We start from the raw sequence: 20,009 nt of genomic DNA, 5'->3' as shown, positions 1-20,009 counted from the left end.
GAGGAAGCCCAGGGCAGGAGGCACTTGTGCTCCTGTTGGAGGAGGGCATGCCCTTAGGTTATTTACCCAGGATTTGCTGGCCAAGGGAATGAAAATACTTAGGAAACGTTATTGAGAAATCTGGTGCAGCCCAGGGAGAGGAGAGGCCATGGGGAGTACAGGGATGGGCTGAGTAGGAGAAAGGCTGGAGCCAGATAAATGGAGGCCTCCATCAGCCTCTGCTCAGTCCTCCCTGTCCTCTCCCTCGGACCCTCAGTCCCTCTGTCCCTCTGTCCCTCTGTCCCTCCACTGTCCCTGTACCATGGGACCTGCCTCAGGTCCCAGCCTCCTGCTGCTACTGAGCTGTCTCCCCCTGGCCCTGGGGGACCCCATGTGAGTAGTCATGACCCTACCCCAAGCAAGGCAACTTCTGAGGTGGAGTGGTCATTTGTGGGTTCAGGTCCTTGTAGAATTCAGAGTGCATAATGCCTGTGGAGGAGGAGTTAGTGGGGTGGAATGCTAATAGATGGGGCTGCCTGTGACTTTGAGAGTCTGTGGGTTGGGTGTTTGTGAAATTCAGGCATTGTGTAGAGGGGTGTGGATGTTTATGAAGCTGGGGGTCTGTAGGTTTAGAGTGCAGGTGGTGTTTGGGGATTCTGTGGATGTGGTGGTTTGACTTTACATGATTTGGGAGTTTGCAGTTTCCGGATTTATGGGTTCAATGTGTGTAGAGCTGTGGCATGGGGTTATGTCAGCTGGGGGTGGGGTGGATTTAGTTGTGTTTATAGGCCTGGGTGATAAAGGTTTAGGTAGAGGCTTGGGGTGTTCAAGGATTTTGGGTTCAAAGATTTGGTATATGTGAGTTTGGGTATGTATAGTTGGGGTGCCTGAGGGTCTGGGTGTTTAGAGACTTAGGGTGTTTAAAGATTTAGGGATCAGGGTTTCAGGATATGTATGTGGTTCCCCAATTGTAGGTTTGTAAACCTATATAATTGGGGGACTTGCTGGCTCTTATTTTGAGGTTCAGGGGTTGATGGGACCTGCAGGACGAGGGACTGTGAACACCTCCGTGTGGGCTGGAATGTTGGGTCCCTGGGATGACCCCTTGCACTCCTCCCACAGGTTCTCCATAATCACCCCCAACATCCTGCGGCTGGAGAATGAGGAGACGGTGGTGCTGGAGGCCCACGGTGGGACAGGTAACATTCCTGTCAAGGTTACAGTACACGACTTCCCAGCCAAGAAGCAGGTGCTGTCCAGCGAGGACACCATTCTGAACAGCGCCAATGGCTACCTGAGCACCGTCACCATCAAGGTGGGTGCACATTGGAGTCGCCCCATGGGTGCCCGGCCCCCTATAGGTCTTCTCCCCATTCCAGAGCCTCACCTATGAGCCCTGCCCCTTCCTCTGCCCTTTCTGAGAGGAAAGGAGAAAAAAGAGAGGGAGAGAGAGAGAGAGAAACATCGATGTGGATAGAAACATGATCAGTTGCCCCCAGTACACACCCTGGCTGAGGAATCAAACCTGAAATCGGGTATGCTCTCTGATTAGGAGCTAAACCTGGTGACCTTTTGGTGCACAGGTCCAAGCTCCAACCAACTGAGCAACACCAGCCAGGGCAGCCCTTCCCCTCTTTCATTCTCCTCCCCATTTGGGCCCTTCCTTTCATTGGCCCCGCCCCCTCTGAGCTCCTCCCTCACTCTGATCCCCTTCCCTTCCAAGCCAACAATCTCTATACCCCTCCTTTTGGAGCCCTTTCCCCTCCAAGCCCTCTCTTCCATCAAGCCCCTCTCCTCTCTGAATCTCCTCCCCTTTCTGGGTCCCCTTCCACTACTGAGCCTTCCATCCTCTGAGCCCCCACTCTGATCCCCTTTCTATTCCTCTCTCTGACCCCTAGCCTGTCTCTTGCTTTTGCCCCCTCTCTAAGTACCCTCTTCCCCCCAAATCCGGGCAAACCAGAGAGACCAGGCAGGAGTGATGGGCTGACTCTGTTGTGAGGAGGGGCAGATGTGGACCCAGCCGAAGGCCCAGAGGTTGGACGGTGGGCAAGGGGCCCTGGACCAGTCCCCTCTCATGCCCTCCCCCATCCATGCCTAGATCCCAGCCAGCAAGGAATTAAAATCACAGAAGAACAAGTTTGTGACTGTCCAGGCGGTCTTTGGGAAAGTTTCAGTGGAGAAGGTGGTGCTAGTCAGCCTTCAGAGCGGGTATCTCTTTATCCAGACAGACAAGACCATCTACACCCCAGGCTCCACAGGTAAGGGGCTGCTGGGTGGCTCAGAGGGCTGGGGCTAGGTCATTGGGAGGGGCAGGGCCTCACTGAGTTGTCCCTTTCTCTCCTGCCTCCTCCCAGTCCTCTATCGGATCTTCACTGTGGACCACAAGCTGCTGCCTGCAAACCAGAAGGTTATCGTCAGCATTGAGGTACCAGGCAGCCAGGCCCCCAGACACACTTGGGGCAGAAACTCAAGGAGAGACCAAGAGAGAGTTTGAGAAAGAGAAAGAGATGCTAGGAAAGACCTTAAAGCAAAGAACCATATAGAGAGGCACAAACATGGAGGCCTAAAGATGGGCAGGGACTGAGGGAGCCAGCATGGGGCAATGCTTGCACCTGTGAATTCCACCTCCAGATAAACCCCTGGTCCCTGTGACTCTGGCCAGGTCACTCACATTCCTGAGCCTAAGTGTTCTCATCTGAAGATTGGAGTAGTTACATAATGCTGAGTAGGAGTCTGTTCCAACTACTGAGCCAGGAGGCGCCTGTGAGCACCTGAGTCAGGTCCAGCCCCTCCTCTGCTCACAGCGCTCCAGGACTCCTCCCTCCCTCCAGATAAAAGCTCAAGTCCTCCCGGTGACCTACAAGGCCCTGAGTGGCCTCCCCTGTCCCCTTCCCCCCCCTCATCTCCTCCCTCTCTTTCCCTCACTCACTCTGCTCCAGCCACACAGGCCTCCTCTCTGTCCCTCGGACACACGAATCAGCGTTCTGTCCAGGGCCTTTGCACTGGTTGTTTTTTCGGCCCAGAAAACAATCTTCCTCCAAATATGCACACTACTGGCCCTTTATCTCCTTCAAGACTTTGCTCAGATGTCGCCAATGCCCCAATTTTACAGTGAGGCCTTTCTGAGCTCCTGTAAATTTGCAACCCCCTCCCATCCACACATGCACTCCACTCTCCCTTCCTGCCATCCTTTTGGCATCCTGTAAACTGGATTTATTCATTTAACTAGAGGCCTAGTTAAATTCGTGCACGGGTAGGGTCCATAGGCCTAGCTGGTGATCAGGGCCAATCAGGGGCCTACCGTCCCTCGGCTGCCAGCCAGGGTGTTTCTTCGTTTCATGCTGCCCCCTGGTGGTCAGCACACGTCATCACTAGCGGTCGAACTCCCAAGGAGACAATTTGCATATTAGCCTTTATTATATAGGATAATTGCCCCCTCCACCTACCTCTGTGGAAACTCAATTCCCTACAGGAAGGAGTTTTTATCTGTTTGTTCAGGGTTTTATTCCTGAATTCAACAAAGTGCTTGGCATATGGCGGGGCTTAATATAAGGTGATGGGAGAAAGGAGTCAGGGAGGGAGAAAGGAAGAAGCGAAATGTCACCTGTGCCAATAGGAGAGCACTATCCAGTTACCCTGGTTTCCAAGAGAAGCCAGAGAACCATATTTCTATGTGGTGTCTCCCAATGTTTAATTGTTGACAAGAAATGAAATGATAAGTGTACACCAGATTGTTATTCTTGGAGGATAAAAGGTTGAACAGAGCAATTATGTATGGCTTAGCACAAAACAAATGCTCAGCCCAAAATTAAGTAATACATTCTAGTGATTCTTAACATTCAGGGGGACACGCATAATAACGAGCTCCTGCTCACATGAACGATGTCCCAAGCCAGAGGGGCTGTATTTATCTCCTGTTTTTAGATGTGCGCATTGAGCACAGAGAAGTTAAGAAACTTGCCCAAGGTCACACAGCTTGTAGGTGGCACAGTGGGATTTGAACCCAGGCTGACCAACTCAGGTCCACGTTCTTAGCCGCTGCTGCTGTAGACATGACAAAGAGTGTCCAGACACAGAGCGGGAGAGGAGGGCCAAGGGGCTAAGCCTGCTCTGAAGAACCATACCCCTCCCTGTCTATCTACAGACGCCCGAAGGCATTCCCATCAAGCGGGACTTCCTCTCTTCTCAAAACCACATTGGCATCTTGTCCTTGTCTTGGAATATCCCGGAGCTGGTCAAGTACGTCAGGCCCTCCAGGAGTGGGTTTGGGGCTCCCCTATCCCAGGAGAAGGAGTGGGGGGGCTGCCAGGTCTGACCAGATCACTCACCTGCCTTCCCCACAGCATGGGGCAGTGGAAGATAAAAGCCCACTATGAAGATTCGCCACAGCAGGTCTTCTCGGCTGAGTTTGAGGTGAAGGAATATGGTAAGAGAAGGAGGGAGCCAGGGTGTGGGCCCCATAATGCTGGGCTCAGTGCTGGCCCCTCACAGTGCTGTCTCTCTCCCTGCCACCCCCGCCCCCAGTGCTGCCTAGTTTTGAGGTCCAAGTGGAGCCTGCAGAGAAATTCTACTACATTGATGACCCTAAGGGCCTGGAGGTCACCATCACAGCCAGGTGAGGGACCAGGGGAGGGACAGGTGAGGGTCAGGTGATGGTCAGGTGAGGGGCCAGGTGAGAGACCAAGTGAGGTTCCAGGTGAGGGGTCAGGTGAAAGACCATATGAGGGGTGAAGTGAGGGCCTGGTGAGGGTGAGGTGAGGGGTTGGTGATACTGGGTCCTCTCCATGCCAGTGTGACTTTACCCTACATTACGACTCAGCTCTTCAGGAGGGGAGAATCTGACACTCTCCTCTCTACACAGGTTCTTTTTTTTTATTGCTTAAAGTATTACAAAGGGTATTACATATGTGTCCTTCCCCACCCCCACCCCACCCCCGCCCTTGACAATCCCCTGGCCTCCCCTACCCCCAGTGTCTTATGTCCATTAGTTATGCTTATATGCATGCATACAAGTCCTTCGGTTGATCTCTTACCCGCCTCCCTCCTGCCCCCCAACCCGCCCTGGCCTTCCCGCTGCAGTTTGACAATCAGTTTGAGGCAGCTCTGCCTCTGTATCTATTATTGTTCATAAGTTTATAATGGTCTCTATTATCCATGAATGAGTGAGATCATGTGGTATTTTTCCTTCATTGCCTGGCTTATTTCACTTAGCATAATGCTCTCCAGTTCCATCCATGCCGTTGCAAATGGTAAGAGTTCCTTCTTTTTTACAGCAGCATAGTATTCCATCGTGTAGATGTACCACAGTTGTCTAATCCATTCATCTACTGATGGGCACTTAGGCTGTTTCCAGATCTTAGCTATGGTGAATTGTGCTGCTATGAACATAGGGGTGCACATATCCTTTCTGATTGGTATTTCTGGTTTCTTGGGATATATTCCTAGAAGTGGGATCACAGGGTCAAATGGGAGTTCCACTTTTAACTTTTTGAGGAAACTCCATACTGTCTTCCATAGTGGCTGCACCAGTCTGCATTCCCACCAGCAGTGCACACGTGTTCCTTTTTCTCCACATCCTCTCCAGCACTTGTCGTTTGTTGATTTGTTGATGATAGCCATTCTGACAGGTGTGAGATGGTACCTCATTGTTGTTTTGATTTGCATCTCTCGGATGATTAGTGACTTTGAGCATGTTTTCATATGTCTCTTGGCTTTCTGAATGTCCTCTTTTGAAAGGTGTCTATTTAGATCCTTTGCCCATTTTTTGATTGGATTGTTTATCTTCTTGTTGTTAAGTTGTATGAGTTCCCTATAAATTTTGGAGATTAGGCCCTTATCAGATATGACGTTGGCAAATATGTTTTCCCACGCAGTGGGCTTTCTTGTTGTTTTGTTGATGGTTTCTTTTGCTGTGCAGAAGCTTTTTGTTTTGATGTAGTCCCATTTGTTCATTTTCTCTTTAGTTTCAAGTGCCCTAGGAGCTGTATCAGTGAAGAAATTGCTTCTGCATATGTATGAGATTTTGTTGCCTTTGGATTCTTCTAGAATTTTTATGGTTTCCTGTCGTACATTTAAGTCCTTTATCCATTTTGAGTTTATTCTTGTGTATGTTGTAAGTTGGTGGTCTAGTTTCATTTTCTTGCATGTATCTGTCCAATTTTCCCAACACCATTTATTGAAGAGACTATCTTGGCTCCATTGTATGTTCTTGCCTCCTTTGTCAAATATTAATTGAGCATATTGGTTCGGGCCGATTTCTGGGCTCTCTATTCTATTCCATTGATCTATATGTCTGTTCTTGTGCCAGTACCAGGCAGTTTTGAGAACAGTGGCTTTGTAATACAGCTTGATATCTGGTATTGAGATCCCACCTACTTTGTTCTTTCTCAGGATCGCTGCAGCTATTCGGGGTCATTTTTTATTCCAGATGAATTTTTGGAGAGTTCGTTCTAGATCTGTGAAGTATGCCGTTAGTATTTTAATGGGAATTGCATTGAATTTATAGATTGCTTTGGGTAGTATGGACATTTTAATGATGTTGATTCTACCAATCCATGAACACCATATGTTCTTCCATCTCTTTATGTCTTCCTCTATCTCTTTTTTCAACGTCCTGTAGTTTTCTGAGTAGAGGTCTTTTACCTCTTTAGTTAAGTTTATTCCTAGGTATATTAATTTTTTTGGTGCAATGGTAAATGGGATTGTTTTTATAATCTCTCTTTCTGAAAGTTCACTATTGGTGTATAGAAATGCCTCAGATTTCTTGGGGTTAATTTTGTATCCTCTACACAGGTTCTTGTATGGGAAGAACGTTGATGGAACAGCCTTCGTCATCTTTGGGGTCCAGGATGGTGACCAGAGGATTTCACTGTCCCAGTCACTCACTCGTGTTGTGGTACCTACCAGGGGCCCCCAGAGCTTCCTCCACTCTGAACCCTTCCCTCTCACTCTCTGAATCCCTCCCTCCTGAGTCCCACCCACTCTGAGCCCTCATTTCCTATCCCAGATCGAGGATGGCACTGGAGAGGCTGTGCTGAGCCGAGAGGTCCTGCTGAGTGCGGCTCCGCAGGCCCCTCGAGAAGCTGCCCTGGTGGGAAAGTCATTGTATGTGTCTGTCACCGTCATCCTACACTCAGGTGAGGCCTGGGAAGAAGGTGGAAGCTCAGTTCCTCCATGCAGTCCAGTCTGAGGGGAGGCCCAACTGACGGAGGAAGCCCAGAATGAAGGTGGGGTCAGTCTTATGATAGAGGCCCCGTCTGAGGACGGAGGTCCCATCTGAGGAGGGGTTCCAATATGAAGGTAGGGTCCTATTTGAGGGGGAAGGTTTGGTCCAGAGGGGTAGCCCACACTCACAGCTGACCTCCTCAGGCAGCGACATGGTGGAAGCAGAGCGCAGCGGGATCCCCATCGTGACCTCCCCCTACCAGATCCACTTCACCAAGACGCCCAGGTTCTTCAAACCTACCATGCCCTTTGACCTCATGGTGAGACGCAGGGCAAGGTTGCGCCCCACTCCTGAACACTGGCCTCGTCTCTGGGTCTGCTGAACCCCATCCACCTTTCCCTGCACCCACAGGTGTATGTGACAAACCCAGATGGCTCCCCAGCCCCCCGCATCCCTGTGGCAATTCAGGGCTCCAACCAAGAGATTTCTGTGACCCGCGATGATGGCCTGGCTAAGCTCACCATCAACACACACAAGAGCCTGAAGCCCCTGTTGATCACTGTGAGTCTGCACCAGCAGGACCCCACCCCAGGGAAACAGAGGACTTTATTTGTACAGCAGCTTCTAATGATTGTATAAAGGGATCTTGTCATGTGTGTAGTGGGGGTCCTTTCATTTGCGTAAATGAGTCTTGCCATTCACATAGAGGTGTTTCATTTGCATAGAGGAGTCTTGTCTGCACATGGGAGTCCTGCCGTCTGGATAGAGGGTCCTCCTGCCATTTACACAGGGACTCCTGTAATCTGCATGGATGTCTTATAAGGACCCTTGTGATGACATTAACGTGCCTGGGTAACCTAAAATAGTCTGCCCATGTCCAGATACTTAACTCCATCTCATCTGCAAAGTCCCTCTTGTCACACAAGGTGCCATATTGCCAGGTGCCGGGGGTTAAGACATGGACATTCAGGTCGGCAGCATGCATTCCTGTCTCCCTGCTCAGGTACGCACAATGAAGGAGGGCCTCCCGGAGGGGCGACAGGCTACCAGTCAAATGCAGGCCATACCCTACAGTACGATGGGCAACTCCAACAACTACCTGCACCTCTCCATACCTGCCACAGAGCTCAAGCCAGGGGACAAGCTCAATGTCAACTTTGTCCTGCAAATGGACCCCGGCCAGGATGCCAATATTCGATACTTCACCTACCTGGTGCGTGGCTTCCTACAACCCCCAGCTCTCCCCCCTCCTCACTTCTGCAGCCCTCGGAGCCCTACCCCTTCCAGATCCTCCCATCCTCCCTCCTGCCTTCCTGATCCTTATGCCAACTTGTCTCCCAAGGTCATGAACAAGGGGAAGCTGTTGAAGGTGGGACGCCAGGTGCGAGAGCCCGGTCAGGTCCTGGTGGTGCTGCCTCTGACCATCACGACAGAGTTTATTCCTTCCTTCCGCCTGGTGGCCTATTACACGCTGAACAAAGGAGGCCAGAGGGAGGTGGTGGCTGATTCCGTGTGGGTGGATGTCAAGGATTCGTGTGTGGGCACGGTAAGCGTTGCTGAGTCTCTGTGCCCATCTTATGACTCTAAGCCTGGCCATGGCTTTCTCTGTCTGTGCCTTTCTCTGTCCTTCTGAACCCATTTCTCTCCCCTGCTTGTAGAGTTCCTGCCTCTCTCTTCTGCTTTTCCATCTTGTTTTCTTCCCTGTTTTAGTCTCAGTATCTCTTTTGCTCCCAATTTTCTCTTCCCTTGACTTTCTACCGGATGCTGGTTTTGTGCGTCTCCATTCTTCTCTCTGTCTCCACCTTTCTCTCCTTTCAGACCAGACCAGGTCCCCTTCTGTCCTCTACTGACCAAGGCTGGGGCCCTGCTGAGCTGACTTCTCCTGCCTACCCCTCCCTCCTCCTCACAGCTGGTGGTGAAAAGTGCCATGAAGGAGGAAAAGCATCAGCATCTACCTGGACAACAGATATCGCTCAAGATTGAGGGTAACCAGGGGGCTCGAGTGGGGCTGGTAGCCGTGGACAAGGGCGTGTTTGTGCTGAATAAGAAGAACAGGTTCACTCAGAAAACGGTATGTCCCCATGTCACTGAGTTTGGGTAAAACATGGCAGAGGCAAAGTGATGGCGTTGGGTGGAGGTGGGAATGGCGCTGGGGACAACCAGTGACGTGAGGTTGAGTGTGGGTCGAGTGCAGAGGTCAAAATGGACACAGACATGGGGATGGGTTGAAGTTCAAGTTGTAGATGGAAATGTGGATGGACAGGGTCTAAGTTGGGGACAGTCATGGTAAAGGGGACAGCTGAGTCCCACAGCAGCACACTCCGATCATCCACTGTAGAGTGTCCGGGCCTGGGATGAGGATGGTAGTGAGGTTGGGTGGATGTGTTGGTGCATTGACCTAGGCCCTGCTGGCCTGGCCTCATCCTGCCCTTGACTTCCTCCTCACCCTGCAGATCTGGGACACAGTGGAGAAGGCAGACATTGGCTGCACACCAGGCAGTGGAAAGAACTATGCAGGTGTCTTTACGGATGCCGGGCTGGCCTTCCAGACCAGCAAAGGCCTGCAGACCGAGCAGCGGTCAGGTGAGGAGTCAACCAGTGGACACCCAGGGAGGGGCAGCACTTCCACCTCCCAGATAGGATCCTGGGCCCTGGTGTCAGTCCTGCCTCTACCACCAACTAGCAAATTGCTCGTCTATCTTCGCCTCAGTGTCTACATCTGTTGAATGGGAGCAATAACACTCCCACCTCGCAGCTACTGTGAGGAGTAAACCAAGGACAGGCAGTCAGTGCTTAACCCATCTTGTTCCGTCCACCTGCCCCTCAGATTTGGCATGCCCGAAACCAGCCACCCGGCGCCGCCGCTCAGTGCAGCTCATGGAGAAGAGGAAGGGCAAAGGTGGGAGCCCTCATCTGCCTTCCCCACCCTTGCACCCTGTCCACTGAGATCCCAGCAAAGTGGGAGGAGGGGATGGCCTGGACCTGGGCAGGTCCTCCCTGTGAGGCCCTGTGGGGACTTGACTGGGGGGCGGGGGGTGTTCCCACAGCGGGTGAGTACCCCAGCAAGGAGCTGCGCAAGTGCTGTGAGGACGGTATGCGGGAGAACCCCATGCAGTACCCGTGCCAGTGCAGGGCGCAGTTCATCCTCCAGGACAAGGCCTGCGTGGACGCCTTCCTGGACTGCTGCAACTACATCACCCAGCAGCGGCTGGAGCACAGCCGGGACAGTGACCTGGGCCTGGCCAGGAGTGAGTCCTGTGGCCTGGGGGGACTTGCCTGAGGGCTGGTGGTTGTGGGAGGGGGAGGCGCCCATCACTGGGGACTGGAAATTGTGTGCATCAAATTTGCTTCCAGGAGCAAAGGCAAGTGTGAGCGGCTTGTGAAATTGAGGGAAATTACGTTATCAATTACAGGGTGAAAAGCAACAAAAAGGAATTCTTCTGCTTAAAACTTAAGGAAGATTGGGAAACTTGCCCAGTGGCTGGCTGGCCAACTAACACAAAAATAATGATCTTTTTATCTTTAAACAGCCTTTAACTTACAAACTTGTGGGGTTTAACACCTTTCCCCGCTTGAGCTGTTTGATGCCCCCAGAGTTCTGAATAGTTTAGTGACGATTTTTTGGCAGCAAAGATATTCTCCTAAACACCCCAGCACAATGCTCAGCATCAGGACATTAACGTGGATTCCTTCCACCATGTAATTCACAGACTCCACTCAAATGTTGCCACTTTTTAAATTCTTTTAGTTCTCTCTAGGAAAAGGACCCAGTTCAGAATCACACATTGCACTGGTGTGTCTGGTTGTGTCTCTTTAGCCTCCTCCCATCTGCCCAACCCCCAGCAGCTCTTCGGTCTTTCTGTGACTCTCATATTCTTCACAAACATGAGGTACACAGGCCAGATCATTTGAAAGTTGTTCAGCAACCTGAGTCTGCCTGGTGTTTCTCCTGCTCACATTCAGGTTTTGCATTTTGGGCGGGGCTGTCCCAGAGGAGATACTGTGCCCTCCTTGGTGTTTCGCCTGGGATCAGAAGGCGGGTAGCATTTGTTATGGCAAAATTTCCAGGCAGCGGGAAGACGTAGAACCAGGCACTCGGAAGATTCAGAAAATGCACTTTATTGCAGGAGCACGGGTGCTGTGGCTCAGGGGAATTGGTTCCCAACGCTGAGCGCTGATTGTAGTGGGCTTTCTCTTTATAAAGGGCATTAACTTCTTTGTTTCTAGTTCCCCAGCTTTTCATGGGCTTTTGCAGCTCCACTCCCCCTATGACGGTGATAAGGGAGAGCTGAGAGGCCCTGGCTGGTGTCTGCAGTCAGCCATCCTTGTGAGGGTTGTGTATCGTTTATGGCCCTGCAAGGGAAACAGGTTTTTCAAGGGCATAGTGGGAAGGAGGTTGGGGTACTGGATGCAGCTATGAGCAGGCCTGGGGGGTCCGTAGACGTCAGCTATTATAATCAGTCATCAGGCAATGAGATGATGTTGATGAGATGATGTTTTGACTCCTGATGAGTCTGCCTGACCATACCTATCAGTTCTGCTTGCTGGATGCAGAGCTGGGTCACATCCTCAATTACTTAGCAGGCCTTGAAAAGAAAACTTTTAAGAAAAACTTAGCCCCCATCTATATATATAAAAGCCTAATATGCTAAGTGTCCCACCATTCAACCATTCAACCGGTCGCTATGATGTGCAGTGCCCACCAGGGGCAGATGCTCCAACCAGTAGGTTAGCTTGCTGTTGGGGTTCAACCGATCAGGACTGGGCGAGGTGGGCTGAACAAAGTCTGGAACCAACCTCTCACAGTCCCTCCCTGGCCTCTAAAATATTTCTTCTAATTAATTTCCTTTCAATGTGCACAAATCCATGCACTGGTCCTCTAGTTTACATATAAGAAACTTAACCCCATATGCACATAAGTATATGTGTTCTAAGATTTAAAATAATATAATTACTTTTCAGATTAATTCAGGTACTGGATCTATCAGGTTGTAAGTCTCCTCTATCACATTGACTTGTAACATCATGGATGATGTGAACCTTGATCCTTAATTAAGGTGGTGTCTGCCCTGTTTCTCCATGTAAAGTTCCTCTTTACTCCTTTTATGGTTTTTTTTAACATCTTTTTAAAATTTAAGTCAAGAGAGATGTTCCCAAAGATCAATATCACTTAGACTTTAAGATAACAGATATGGATGGATGCCTTATGTGGTAACACGTGATTTTTGTGTACATGTGTACCTTGGGGGGCGGGACTTAGCAGTCACCTCTCAAAGGCAGCTGTTGTCAAAGTGGAGAAATATTTTTAAATTCTTTTAGCTGGAAAGCTCCCATCCCCTTCACCCCTCCACCCACAAAAGACACAAAGATTCCCAACACACGTAGGCAAAAGAAAGAGAAAGTGGGTCGGCTCTAAACCCAGATTGCCCCCCACCTGCCCAGGTGACCTGGATGAGGAGATCATTCCGGAAGAAGATATAGTTTCCAGAAGCCAGTTCCCTGAGAGTTGGCTGTGGACCATCGAGGAGTTAAAGGACCCAGAGAAAAATGGGTAAGGCTCATCCCAACCCACCCCCAGGCACTTCCTACCAACACTCCGGACCAGAACATTTAACTTGCATGCACCCCAACCTCCTCTGTTTTCTGGAATCATAGTGGAACTCCACAACCCAACCTAAAAAACCCTTCACATGCCCACACCCACGCCCTCCAACCGGTCCCTTTGGGGCCCCTCATTACTTGCTCTCCCCTCCACCACATCTTCTCCTAAGGCCCCCATTTCTCCTCCATCTAGAATCTCCTCCAAAACCATAAAGGTGTTTCTGAAAGACTCCATCACCACCTGGGAGATCATGGCTGTGAGCTTGTCCGACAGGAAAGGTGAGGTGGTGGCTTCGCAGGTCCCAGGGCCCCGGGCATTTTCTGTTTCTCATCCATCCCAAAGCTCCTCTGCTTCTTGGTGGCTGACACTCTACCCCCTGGTTACTGGGTGTGGCGGGTGCATCAGAGTCCAGATCGTGGGTGCCAGTGCTTTTTATTTTATTTTTTAAAATATGTTCTTATTGACTTTTTAGAGAGAGAGGAAGGGAGTGGGAGAGAGACAGAAACATTGATGAGAAAGAAACATCAGCATTAACTGGCTGCCTCCTGCATGACCTTTGTTGGGGATGGAGCTCAAACCCAGGCATGCTCTCACAGGGAATCAAACCAGTGACCTCTTGGTGTATGGGTTGATGCTCGATCACTGAGCAACACTGGCCGGGAAGTTCTTTTTATTTTTTAAATTGATTTTGTTTTTAGAGCAATTTTAGTTTCACAGCAAAATTGAGCAGAAAGGGCCTGGCCAGTTTGGCTCAGTTGGTTGGAGCATCGTCCTGTACACCAAAAGGTGGGGGGTTCAACTCCTGGCCAGGGCACATACCCAGGTTTCTGGCAATTGAGGCCTGTGCTGGAGGCAACCAATGAATATGTCTCTCTCACAACAATGTTTCTCTCTGTCTCTCCCCCTCCCTTCCATTCTCTCTAAAAATCAATGGGGGAAAAAATATCCTCCAGTGAAGATGAACAAAGACAAAAATATTCTATTAAAAAATTAAGCAAAAAGTAGAGATTTCCTATATACCCTCTGCCACTCCCAACCAAATGAACAGCAGCCCCCCACTGTCAACATCCCCCACCAGATGGGTGCATTTGTTATAATCAATTGTGAAGACCCCAAGTTCATAGCTGACAGTAGGAATTCACTCTTGGTGTTGTACATTCTATGGGTTTGGTCTAATGTTTCATGACACGAGTCCACTATTGTAGTATCGTACAGAATAATTCGCAACCACAAAAACTTTTAAGGAGGTGCTGTCGACATGATAGTGGGTAAAGTGATTAAGAAAGAGGAGGAAGCAGGATGAAATGGGGATTGAAACATCGGTGGTCAGATTGGGAAGCGTGAGAAAAAGGTTACCTGTCCCCGGTCACCCACAGCTGGAGTGAGATCCGAGGAGCTCTAGCGAAATGGGGATGGTTTACAGCAGGGCCTGGAGGGGTGAGGGAAGGAAGGCCCCGACTTTTAGTGCAAAATGTAAGTGGGTGCCAAAAAGTCAGTCACCAAGGTAAGTAATATCCCACTGCAATAGTTTTCAAAATAAAAGTGAGTACCAAAAAAATCTATGGTGAACAAAATATCCAAATTTTTAACAGAGATCAGAGCCATGACAAACTACAAAGGAGTTTGAGGCAAGAGAAAAAAATGTGTGACCCATATGCATATTTTATGTATACTTTAAAGGTAAAATTTGTCAAACAATATTAAAACATTAAAAGACAGGGGTATTAAAACTCACAATATTAAGTGTAAATATTTTATTTATACCAGAGCCAGACTTTCTTACGCTGTATTCTCATTTTGATTATTACACTTTAGTATCATTTTACTTTCCTGACTTCAAGATTTTAAAAATCTGCTTCTTTGCTTATCTCGTTTTAATTGAAGGAATTGAAATTTTCTGCCAATTTCTCTTATTTAAGAAAAATGTGTTTTTATTGCTTTTAGAAGGGGGGGGGGGAGAGAGATTGAGATTCATAAGAGAAAAACATCTATGGGGATGGAGCTCATAATCTGGGCATGTGCCCTGACCTGGAATGGAATTGCCATGCATGGGACAATGCTCCACCAACTGAGCCACACAGGCCAGGGCCATGGCAATTTCTCCTAAACAAGTGATGATCTCAAATGAAATCATTTACACAGGGGCACATGGTTTCCTTTTGCCTGGGACTCCAGTATCACTCAGCTCGAGCCACTGTGTGGCCTTAATCAAGTTACTCAACCTCTCTGTGCTCCTCCATAAAATGGACAGGATAGAAATAGCACGTACTCTAAGCATTGTTGGGAGGATTGTTATGAGTTAATACATGTAAAGCCCTTATAATAGTGCCTTTAAAAAATGGAAGGAAAAAAGGAAAAGATGTAATGTGGGCTGGTGTGTTATTTTATATTTTTGGTAGCCCCATGAAAAAGGAGTATGATGAACCCGATTTCAGAAATACATTTTATTTCACCCAAATATATCCAAAATGTTATAATTTCCACATTTTATAAAAGTTTGCAAAACCACTATCACACTAATAATAATGTTACAATAATAAATTCATTACTATTTAAGCATAAACTATTAAGATATTGAAATTTTTGCTTATTTACTTTTAAGCCTTACTTATAAGAAATATGTTTTTAATAATTTAAGAGAGAGGAAGGGAGAGGGAGTGAGAGTTAGATACATCAATGAGAGAGAATCATCAATTGGCTGCCTCCTGCACGCCCCATACTGGGGATTGAGCCCGCAACCTGGGCATGTGCCCTGACCTGGAATGAAACCATGATTTCCTGGTTCATGTGTTGATACTCAACCACTGATCAACATTGGCCGGGAAAGAAATCAAATTTTTTAATGACTTATTTTACTTCTATTTGTAAGCCTTTGAATCTGGTATGCCTTTTATACTTAGAGTGCATCTCAATTAGGATGTGAGCTTTTCCTTTCTTTCTTCTATTTTTAATCTTTATTGTTCAGATTATTGCAGATTTTCCTCTTTTTCCCCCCATAGCTTCCCTCCACCCGGTTCCCACTCCACCCCTTGCCTTCGCACCCTTTGTCCTCGTCCATAGGTCTAATCCAGTGATGGCGAACCTATGACATGCGTGTCAGAGGTGACACGCGAACTCGTTTTTTGGGTTGATTTTTCTTTGTTAAATGGCATTTAAATATATAAAATAAATATCCAAAATATAAATCTTTGTTTTACTATGGTTGCAAATATCAAACAATTTCTATATGTGACACGGCACCAGAGTTAAGTTAGGGTTTTTCAAAATGCTGACACGCCGAGCTCAAAAGGTTCGCCATCACTGGTCTAATCTCTTCCCTCACCCCCCACACCGTCTTCCCCGTAAGAATTGTCAATCTGCTCCCTTTTCATGCCCCTGATTATATTACATTCACCAGATCATTCTGTTCATCAGATTTTTTATTCATTTGATTTTTAGATTCACTTGATAGATATGTATTTGTTGTCACTTTTTTGTTCATAAATCTTTATCTTTACCTTTTTCTTCTTCCTCCTCTTCTTAAAGAATACCCTTCAGCATTTCATATAATACTGGTTTGGTGGTGATGAGCTCCTTTAGCTTTTTCTTGTCTTGGAAGCTCTTTACCTGTCCTTTAAGTCTAAATGATAGCTTTGCTGGGTAGAGTAATCTTGGTTGTAGGTTCTTGCTATTCATCACTTTGAATATTTCTTGCCACTCCCTTCTGGCCTGCATAGTTTCTGTTGAGAATCAGCTGTAGTCGTATGGGTACTCCCTTGTAGGTAACTGACTTTTTTTCTCTTGCTGCTTTTAAGATTCTCTCTTGTCTTTTGCCCTTACCATTTTAAGTATGATGGATCTTGGTGTGGTCCTCGTTGGATTCCTCTCCTTTGGGGTTCTCTGCACTTTCTAGACTTGTAAGTCTTTTTTACCAGGTAGGAGAAGTTTTCTGTCATTATTTCTTCAAATAGGTTTTCAATATCTTGCTCTCTCTCTTCTTCTGGCAACCCCATAATTTGATGTTGGTACACTTGAAGTTGTCTCAGAGGCTTTTTACACTATCTTCATAATTTTGGATTCTTTTTTCTTCTTTCTCTTCCAGTTAGGTGTTTTTGCTTGATCGTATTTCAAATCTTTGACTTGATTCTTGGATCCTCTAGACTTCTGTTGAATCTCTGTATATTATTCTTTATTTCAGTCAGTGTATGCTTAATTTCCTGACTGGTCCCTTTCCCTAGTTTTTTTCTATTTTTTGCATTCTCACTAAGATCATTGAAGGTTTCACTAAGTTCCTCGGAGGTTTTTAGAAGATTCTTGAGTAACCTTATAATTGTGGTTTTGAACTCTATATCCAGTAGTTTGCTTTCTTCTATTTCTTTCATTTGTGACATGTTTCTTTGTCTTCGCATTTTGGCTGCTTCCCTGTGTGATAGAGTGGCTTTCTGTACTAGGTGTCCTATAGGGCCCAGTGGCTCAGCCTTCCCAATAGCCTGAGGTGGACACTCTTGGTGCACCCCTTGGTGAACTGTGTGCACAGTCTTGTTGTAGTTAAGCCTTGATTGCTGTTGGTATCACTGGGAGGAATTGACCTCCAGGCCAATTGGCTATGAGGACCAGCTGTGTCTACAATGGAAGAGCTGCTGTGCAAGAGACACCCTTATGGGGCAGGACTTGCTTCAGTAGGGCTTTGGTGTTCACTGAATCTGCCCCTTGAGTGTGTTGCTTATGGATGTGAAGAGTTGTAATCTGGTATGGTCTCACACTGAACACTGGGTACACTGGCTCTTGGATCTCCAAGGAGGTGCAAAGTCAGCCACTTCCTGGGACTGCCCAGCAGGAGCTACAGAGAGATCTGCAGATTCCTCCTCTTTTTATCAGGTTTAGAAGTGCCCAGATGAGGCCTAGCTGTGAAGCAAGGCAGGCTGCTGCTGCCAGACCTTGAGCCTTCTTTTGGTAGCTTTGGGGCTCTCTGTCCCAGCTGCTGCCTGTTTGACAGGTTTTAGGCTGAGAAAGGATAGGCCATTCATATGCAAAAACCGTTGCACACAGCTTGGATGGGGTTGTAAATTGGGTGAAGCAGGGTCTCAGGCACTCACCAGGGTAGAGCAAATAGCAATGGCTGCCAGTCAGCCCTGCACCCTAGAGGTCCCGGCGCAGAAACAATGACCACTGCAAGCACCTTCCTTCTGAAAGATAGCCGCCCTCGCATTCCGGCCCAATGCCAGACATCCCAGTTTCTCCCCATATGTGTCTGGGTCCCCAGAGTCTTGCCCGAAACTGGAGTTCTAAGCAATTGGGAGCTTGTGTCTCTCTCCCAATTAAAAAAAAAAGCAGCGCACCCGGTTGCCGGCCATTCTGTGCTTGCCACTGCACCTCCTACCAGTCTCAATGCTCTTTCTTCTTTACTTCTAGTTGTAGAACTTCCACTCAGCCAGCTTTCCCACAGTTCTGGATGATAGTTATTCTGTCTTTTAGTTGTAATTTTGATGTGGTTGTGAGAGGCAGCGAGTACAGGTACTTACCTATGCTGCCATCTTGGTTCTCAGGATGTGAGCTTTTCATTGGAAACACTTTGATCTCTATTTTAGGATTCAAAAAATTTGCAGTTGAAAAAGCAGATTGATATATTCAAGTTGTCTCAAACATACTTTTAAAAGTTTTCCAATCACTAAATCAAGCATTATTTTTACTTTTTTTAAAGATTTTTAAAATCAATTTTTAGAAAGAGAGGAAAGGAGAGGGAGAGAAAAGAGTAGGATGTGAGAGTGAAACATCAATTGGCAGTCTCCACATGCTCCCCACCGGGATGGAAGCCCTCAAATGGGCAGGTGTGCTGACCAGACTTGAACTGACAACCTTTTGGTGCACAGGACAATGCCCAACTAACTGAGCCACACTGGTCAGGGCCACACATCATTTTTTCAAAAATTTATCTTCATTGTTGAAAGTATTACAAATGTCCCCTTTGTTTTTTTGTTTGTCTTTTCCCCATTGATCTCCTCTATCCCTCACCCTCCCTTCCAGGCCCTTATTGTCTGTGTCCATGGGCATTTTTAAATCAAGATACAATTTACATACCATAAAAGTCACCCTTGGACAGTATATGATTCCAGTATATTCACAAGCACTAGTTTGGAAGTTTAAATCTGAGTTAACTAAACTGAAATAAAAGTAGAAATCTAGCTCCCTTTTGAGCTAGCCACCTTTCCAGTCCCTAGTGACCACATGGGGCTTGGGGCTCCCATTTTGGGGAGCACAGATGGACCCTTCAGTGAGGCTGACTCACTTTCCTTTTCCACCTCTATGTCAGTAAAATTCCAAAGATATTGCTAAATCCTGGGAAATACCGGCTACCACTATCATTTGTAATTCATCACCATCAACATTCTCTAGTCTATGGGCTTCTACAAAAACCAGCTGAGCTCCAGATAGCTCCCGTGGTCAGGGATAAGCCTTGACAGGCAGGAACTTGGAACTGAACTTTGACCCTGTCCACCCTGCCCATCCCCTACCCCTGACACTCATGGTCTGTTCCCCTGAGCAGGGATCTGTGTGGCTGACCCCTATGAGGTGACGGTGGTGCAAGATTTCTTCATCGACCTGCGGCTGCCCTACTCTGTGGTTCGTAACGAACAGGTGGAGATCCGAGCCGTCCTCTACAACTACCGGGAAGCAGATACACTCACGGTGGGTCCTTGGAGCAGGAGAGGCACGAGGGGAGACCTGGAGAGGGGCCCATGGCGCATGCCCCTGACCTGATACTCTCCCTGGCAGGTGAGAGTAGAAATGCTCTACAATCCAGCCTTCTGCAGCTTGGCCACTGCCAAGAAGCGTCACCTGCAGACTGTAACCATCCCTCCCAAGTCCTCGCTGGCCGTGCCTTATGTCATTGTGCCTCTGGTGGTCGGCTTGCAGGAGGTAGAGGTCAAGGCCACTGTTTATCGTCACTTTTTCACCGACGGTGTAAGGAAGACCCTGAAGGTCGTGGTGAGTCCTTGGGGCACCTGCTGCCTCTTGTCCTTCAGGAGGGACTCTTGCTCTCCTTGTGCTGTCAACTCAGTTTGGAGCCCCAGGCTCTGAGACACTAATGCTGCCCGTGTTCAGCTTAGGAAAGTCAGGAGTCCCAGCAGTGTGACAGCAGGGCCATGTGAGGCAGGGGTGACATTCTTCTGCGCATAAAATTCTAAGGGGGTGCCCAAATCTCAGCATTAAAGATAACAATTTTCCTTAAAATATATTTTAATATCAAATATGATATTTTATAACACATTTCAGTATAAGAGT

The 20,009-nt window shown here is 47.9% G+C and overlaps 1 protein-coding gene across 1 annotated transcript in view; it reads left to right on the top strand.

The window, feature by feature from the left end:
* Positions 1-248: 248 nt before the first annotated feature.
* Positions 249-20,009, top strand: part of LOC102419585 (complement C3-like) — a gene marked incomplete at its 3' end in the record, with an annotated part of 48,946 nt that continues 29,185 nt past the window's right edge. The window contains exons 1-21 of the mRNA XM_006106825.3: positions 249-372; positions 1,102-1,294; positions 2,078-2,237; positions 2,334-2,404; positions 4,124-4,218; positions 4,323-4,405; positions 4,504-4,594; positions 6,772-6,874; positions 6,986-7,115; positions 7,348-7,463; positions 7,556-7,705; positions 8,148-8,357; positions 8,487-8,690; positions 9,054-9,215; positions 9,598-9,727; positions 9,972-10,043; positions 10,192-10,392; positions 12,587-12,695; positions 12,939-13,024; positions 19,270-19,412; positions 19,500-19,712. Of these exons, the coding sequence (XP_006106887.2) occupies positions 302-372; positions 1,102-1,294; positions 2,078-2,237; positions 2,334-2,404; positions 4,124-4,218; positions 4,323-4,405; positions 4,504-4,594; positions 6,772-6,874; positions 6,986-7,115; positions 7,348-7,463; positions 7,556-7,705; positions 8,148-8,357; positions 8,487-8,690; positions 9,054-9,215; positions 9,598-9,727; positions 9,972-10,043; positions 10,192-10,392; positions 12,587-12,695; positions 12,939-13,024; positions 19,270-19,412; positions 19,500-19,712 (2,793 nt within the window). The remainder of the gene's footprint in view (positions 373-1,101; positions 1,295-2,077; positions 2,238-2,333; positions 2,405-4,123; positions 4,219-4,322; positions 4,406-4,503; positions 4,595-6,771; positions 6,875-6,985; positions 7,116-7,347; positions 7,464-7,555; positions 7,706-8,147; positions 8,358-8,486; positions 8,691-9,053; positions 9,216-9,597; positions 9,728-9,971; positions 10,044-10,191; positions 10,393-12,586; positions 12,696-12,938; positions 13,025-19,269; positions 19,413-19,499; positions 19,713-20,009) is intronic.

The sequence above is a fragment of the Myotis lucifugus genome, unplaced genomic scaffold (genome assembly GCF_000147115.1).
Source record: "Myotis lucifugus unplaced genomic scaffold, Myoluc2.0 scaffold_921, whole genome shotgun sequence".
Classification (NCBI taxonomy): Eukaryota; Metazoa; Chordata; class Mammalia; order Chiroptera; family Vespertilionidae; genus Myotis; species Myotis lucifugus.
Note: the sequence above shows the minus strand (reverse complement) of the source record. Positions and strands in the feature narration are given on the sequence as shown.